The following is a 6,474-nucleotide window of genomic DNA, read 5'->3' on the forward strand; positions in this document are numbered from 1 at the left end:
TAATTTAGAGAGAGAAAGATAAGTTCTAACTTACAATTAGAACAGAAAGTTGATGCGGATTTATATTGAACTGTTAGCCTAACAAACACAATAATAAGCATAACAGATGGTTATAATTAATTAATGCGGGAATCAAGCTATAATTAATGTGATGCATGCATTTAATGTAAAAAAATTTATGGTTGGTACTATTTATGCTAAAAAAATCCATTTCTTACAATTGTCAATTCTTATTAAATTCTGGTTTTATTCTTATTGTTAATATTTTAATTTTAATAAATTCTAATTATGTACGATGGGTACAATTTTCATGGTTGTAGCGAGTGGTAGTGGGGGCGATTTCTTGGCACTATTGCAGCCGCTGTGGTATTAAAGCCTCAGGTCAGGTCGATGCCGGAAGGGAAGCCATTTCTGCTGCTTCGACGTCCGCTTATTATTTATCTCCCCTTCGTCCCTTCCAGCTCTGCTCGTGGATTCTTCCTCAATATTAAACTCTCCAAACTCCTCAGGTTCTTGTTCTTGAGGTCTCCAACTCCGAATCTGCCTCTTCCCTCCCTTCTTCTACCGTCTTCTACCTTCCACTGCTGGTCTTTAAAATCCACCCTCTTCCTTTTGTTTGTTTCTCTCTCTCTCTCTCTCTCTCTCTCTCTCTCTCTGTCACTAATTCGCCGGTTTCGCTGTTTTTTTAACTAATGGCGCAAAAGCCACTAATGCTCAAGGACTACCTTGAGCTCGACTCTTACTCGGAGGCATTCTGGTGGACTCCCATTCAGCATACGGCTGGCACCCGAGTACGCAGCCTCTTGGAAGCAGAGCTCAGTGGTGGTGCCGCCGACAAAGGCGGTTGGAAGCTTATTCGTCTCCGGTCCAAGGGCGCGCTTACAAGGCTCTCTGCTGTCATCAAGCTTCTGCAATCCTCCACGAACTTCAAGACCGCCGCATTCCCAACTGGTGGAGGCGGCCCGCCTCGTTTTCTCCCTAGAAATTTCTCGAAGGCACGAATACGAAGCTTCTGGAAAAGGAGCGGGAATGAGAAAAAGGATTTGAAGGTCATGTTGAAGGATGTTGTGCGGCTAACATCTTTTGACGAGGAGACAGTGGAGAGAGGGTCTTTGTTCAACCTATCACCGGGTATTAGTGGATATAGTAGCTCACATAAAATCCTCTCCTCCACCGCGAGCTCCAACTCCTTTGTAGACGGGAAGGAGTCGCTGCCCTTAAGCCCGAGAACAGAGAAGGGAATTTTCGCTGGCGGCGGCGAAAAATCTCTCCGGCCGTCCACGGGCAGCCAAGAACCAGAGGTGAGCCACGCCAACATTATTTATGATTATTCCGTGATCGTTAATATTTTAATTTTTTTTTTCTAAAGAATTATAAAATTTTATGCAAGTAATTCCTAATTGGTTCGTTAGGTGAGCAATTACTGGTGCCCTAGCTGGTCATCCATTTGTTAATTGATAGCTCTACAGTAGCAATTTTCCAATTAAGAAATCCCTTGCAATTGAGAGTTGGTTCACTAATTAAATAAGTTTCTATTTTATATTTTCTTAGTTTGTTTGAAAATATTGAAATGGGTACTTATTTTTATTGGATAACAAATTATAGTTGTGAATGAAAGGAAATATATATTTAAAGAATGCAGCATTTTTTTTTTTTTTTGAAGATGCTGTCTTCTAAGAAAAAAAAGTTAAATTTGTTGGAAATTACATGAATCATCTCACTGTACAAAAATTAATACAAATTCAAACATTAAGGTATTTATAGTTCAAATTATATATATATACACACATGCCACTTAAGTCTTATGTATTTTTATATACAGGCAATTCTTACATATTTGACACTATATTATGCATTGAAAGATGTATTTCAATTTTAAAAGACAAAATAGTGATATTTTTAATGTGATGTGAAAATTTTGGGTGGTATAAGTCTAAAGAAGTAAAGTTTTGTAGCTAGATATGTAAATAAATATGAATTAGGTGGTACGAATGTAATAAACGAACTGAAAAATAAGAATGTGCAAGCGTAATGCTGATCCGGTAATATATGCAAAATAATTTCGTATAATTTGTCTGAAGTCATGATGGACCGAATGAGTTAACTCATAGATGCAAGCCTTAGTCAACTTCGTTAATAAAGTACATAAAAAAAAAGGGAAAGTACCGAGTTCTTTCTTTTTTGGCGGAATTTAAAATTTTTTAATGAATTGTGAGTTAAGATATAAATTTAATGGTGAAAAATTTAAAACTGCGGATCTTTATAAATTTTAAATTATTTATGATGCATGCCTAAAAATTTGAATTTCCTCCTTTATCGGTCTAATGGTGCGGATCGTACCTCTGAGGGTACTGTTTACGATGTGCATGGAGAGAGAACAAGCTTCTTGTAAAAGAACTTTTACTTTATGTTTTTTTGCGTATGTAAAATTTAAACTTCGATTTTTTATGTATGTCATCTTATAAATATATATATATATATATATATATATTTATGGAAATGTGCTTTACTTTTTAAATGTCCGAATAGTGATTTTAGAGGTACAAATGCAAAAGATAAAATTTAGATGTTAGATATTTAAATACATATGAATTAGGTGGTATATATATATAAATGCCAATTTTTTTTAAAAAATAATTTATTGAAATTGAATTTAATTTAAAAATTAGGGCATTAACATATCTAATCCTAAACTTTACTTATTTTATTTATACCACTTAAATCGTTGATATCACATTTAAAATATCAACATTTTCACTTAAAAAAAAGTTAGGTACACCTTTTCACAGATAGGTAAGGTGTCATGTATGTAAAAATTTAAGTTTAGTTGTTGGATATGTAATACATTGGAACAGAGTGGTATGTATGTAAATCGTCTTATAAATTCATGTTTAGAATGTGTGAAGACTACTGGCTAACTCTTCACAAAATTTGCACCCCTATTTTTGTCTTTTAGAAGTTAATTGTTTGGAGACCACCGGGCACTGTCGGTGGGTGCACAAATAGCCTAACACTAGACGTGGTCCTTCGTTAACGTATTTACTAAATCATGAAACACTTAAAAGCTGATTAGCTTTTGAATAATATATTAACACTGGCCCTGCGTTAATTCTGCTGCCAAGTTACAAAGCCAAAAAACTCGGCCACGCCTGCTGCTTTTCCTTTGCTTTTACTGCGCTGACAGGCTAAGCTTACAGCACTGATATTTATCTTTAAATTCAAATTCTCATTGTTTAATTAATTAAAGCAGACCTTAATTCTATGATATAAGTAGGTCTGAGATTTTTTGTAGGAAGACCAAAAATGTCTAAAAAAATATATTATATTTTAATACGAATTAAATTTGAATTAAAGCAAAAACATAAAAGGTCGAGCCATTTGCCAAATACCTGGCTGGTTCAGTCTTTGAGCCGATTTTATATCTAGGTCTGAATCATTGGAAGCAGCTAGAGATGAAATAAGCTGCATAGTATGTTGATTAAAAATTTTCGTATTTTATGCTTTACTTTAGAGTTTGTATCATTAAATCTAAGTAACAAAAGAGAAAATTTCTAAGAAGTTTTATTAACTGGGTATGAACTATGAAAGGAGCAGGAAATTAGTGGGAAAGTAGACATGGACTGCCCATTCGAGGAAGAGAAGGAACAGTTCAGCCCCGTGTCCGTTATGGATTTCCCGTATCGAGACGAGGACGAAAACGACGCAGTCGTGGAGCAGCCTTCGCTCAACTCATCTTCCTTCGACCAGAGCATCATCAACATCGAGAGTACGCCCCTTCTCTCTCTCTCTCTCTCTCATTCCCTGCTCTATTGGTTCTGGTTCATGTATTTCCCTAGAATCTCCACTCGACGTCCTATTGTCGAACCCACGTTCTATTTTGTCGTTTTCTGCTTGATAGACCCGTGCTTCCAACTTATCCGAACCATTGTTATCGCCTAATTGTTTTATTTGCAAATAACCCCACTTAAAGGTAGTATTCTTATTTCTAAATGTAATGTTGATGTGATTTAGCGAATCTAGGATCACTCTTAATCTGTTAAATTGGATTTTATGCTTTTATATATATTGATAAATCTATAAATATGCCACTATGTCAAAGTTATATTTCATTTTTAAAAGTTAAAATAGTAATATAGATTTAATGTTCAATATTACATTGGAATTCAGTGACATATATAAATTCCACTAAATACTGTTTAAAACATTATTTATTATTTAATATTTTAAATATTATTATGGATTGTTAATAGGTAATAAAAATGACATATGCACATAATTTACAAAATGAATATTAGTTTAGCGTATAAGCATATTCTGAGTTGCGCTCATTTAAAACATTATTTAAAAACAAGGGCTTTTTACATGCAGCTCGTGGTTTCGAAACAATAAGATTACACTTTGAAACAGTAATATTACACATAGAGACACTATTACAACAGTGTTTTTGAGAGGAGCAGCAATGGAGGTTACCGAGGAGCAAATAGCCATCGAGGTTACCGAGGAGCAAAGATGAGCGCCACTCATCAAGTGGGCCCACATCGGTACTCAATGGGGCTCACATCCGGTCTCCGGACTTAATTTTCATTTAGGGTTTAATAGTAGAGCGCCACTATTAGACTTCGAATCCATGTGAAGTTCTCACAATTTTTTCATTGAGTGAGGTAGACACGGGGCATTGAGAAGAGACGGAGGCCCATGATTGTGGCGAGTGCGAAGAAGAGAAGAGATACAATAGGGAAGGTGGCATATTCACAGAAACGACTTAGCGGAGGAGAAAGATGAGCAAATCTCAAAAACGGCATCATAATAGTGTCTTCTTTGTGTAATATTACTGTTTCAGAGGTGCGCTCTTTAAATTTAAAAACTCTAAAAAATTATTTATCTGTAATGATATAATTACCCAAGGTCCAACAAAAGTTTCTGCTCAATGCACATTTTAACTTTATGAAAATTTATTAAGCGTGAAATTTTGGATAATTTCGAAACTTTCGTTGTGAATTTTGAAACAAATCCATTACTTTATGAGTTGGCCAGCGAAATTTTGAAATTTCAATATATTATACTCGGAAAAATGCTTTACAATAATGAAAATAGTTGTTGACCATTTAAATTTTCTGAAGCGTTTTTACATTTTTAATTTCTTTCTTATTCTCATTATTTTGATTTTTGATTGAGGTTGAGCTCTGAATTCTACACCTAACATCAACATTTTATATTATACCTTCGAATTCTTATATATTTATAAATCTAACTCCAATCATTTATTTTATGTTTTACAATTATATCACCGAAATCTTTTATATCAAATTATAAATATCATTATTTTAATTTTAAAAAATAAATACACGTATTTCATATATATATATATATATATATATATATGTATGTATATATATGTATGTATTTATTTCCCTAAGTTTGATGGGAGATAATACATAAATAGAATTATTGATATATATTTCTAAATCGTTCAAAAAATGTAAATATAAAAAAAAACGTGAAAAATAAATGCCGACCCGTTGCTTTCTTTCTGATGATGAGCAGGAGCAAAGAATCAACTCCTTGAGAAGATCCGACGGTTTGAAAGCCTCGCTTTGGACTCCGTGGACCTGGACTACCACTTTGCGTGTACCGCTGCCCATGTCGAGACAACCGTCCGTGTCGAAACAGACGAGGAAAAAGAGGGATATTTGAACGACGACCAGTGGCGGCGGGGTCGTACGGCTTCCTCTCTCCTTCGCCGGCTTCCTGTCAACGATTCTCGTCCAGTATACGGCCAGAGGCTTCTTTTTGACTTCTTCGTCGAGGGGCTGTCGTTGGCCGAGGAGTGTCTGCTGGAGACGAAGAGTGGATACGGCATTAATGAGGAGCTTTTGAAGCTGGCGAGCGGTTGGGTCTCTGGCGGGGAAATCTTGGCGGAGTACAAAGGCGAGACGGTGGTTAGGGAGATGGAAAGGAGCGGTGGAGAATGGAGACGCTTCCAGAAGGAAAAGGAGATCCTGATCATAGATATGACGAAGGGTGTGGTAACTTGGTTAATGGAGGAGCTAGTGGATGACTTACTTTCGTGACTTGATAAGTTGTGAAGTAATTATCCCAACAAATGAAGCTCCTTCTTATCAATATTGTACTTGGAAAATGAATGAGGATGCTCCATGGGTACATCTCGTACAATATTTATTGTTTAAATTTTTATTGTTCTTGTGTATATAATGCATGGAAAAAAAATAAACGGAGAAATTTTTATCAAATTCTAATAATAATAATTTTTTAATTTTGCTCTGAGAAGTTTTTTTAACAATTATTTATATATTATATTTATGTAAATCGACTTGTATAAATTATTTTCAATTATAGTTCGATATATTGACTTAATTTTTCTCTAATTACGACTGAATCCAATTTTCATGATGTCAATTATTTCTATAACTAAAGAAAATCTAAATCTGATAAAGCTGATTATAAGCGAATCCT

The 6,474-nt window shown here is 34.8% G+C and overlaps 1 protein-coding gene across 2 annotated transcripts; it reads left to right on the top strand.

The window, feature by feature from the left end:
* Window positions 1-340: 340 nt before the first annotated feature.
* Window positions 341-6,232, top strand: LOC110038411. 2 transcript variants are annotated; one of them, XM_020743252.1, is made up of 3 exons: window positions 341-1,301; window positions 3,589-3,766; window positions 5,545-6,232. In XM_020743252.1, the coding sequence occupies exons 1-3, from the start codon at window positions 693-695 to the stop codon at window positions 6,069-6,071; spliced, it is 1,314 nt and encodes a 437-aa protein (XP_020598911.1). In that variant the 5' UTR covers window positions 341-692; the 3' UTR covers window positions 6,072-6,232. The 2 variants fall into 2 exon arrangements, with proteins under 2 accessions (XP_020598911.1, XP_020598912.1); XM_020743253.1 differs by having other exon boundaries at window positions 3,595-3,766.
* Window positions 6,233-6,474: the final 242 nt, after the last annotated feature.

The sequence above is a fragment of the Phalaenopsis equestris genome, unplaced genomic scaffold, assembly GCF_001263595.1.
Source record: "Phalaenopsis equestris unplaced genomic scaffold, ASM126359v1 Scaffold232793, whole genome shotgun sequence".
Lineage (NCBI taxonomy): Eukaryota > Viridiplantae > Streptophyta > Magnoliopsida > Asparagales > Orchidaceae > Phalaenopsis > Phalaenopsis equestris.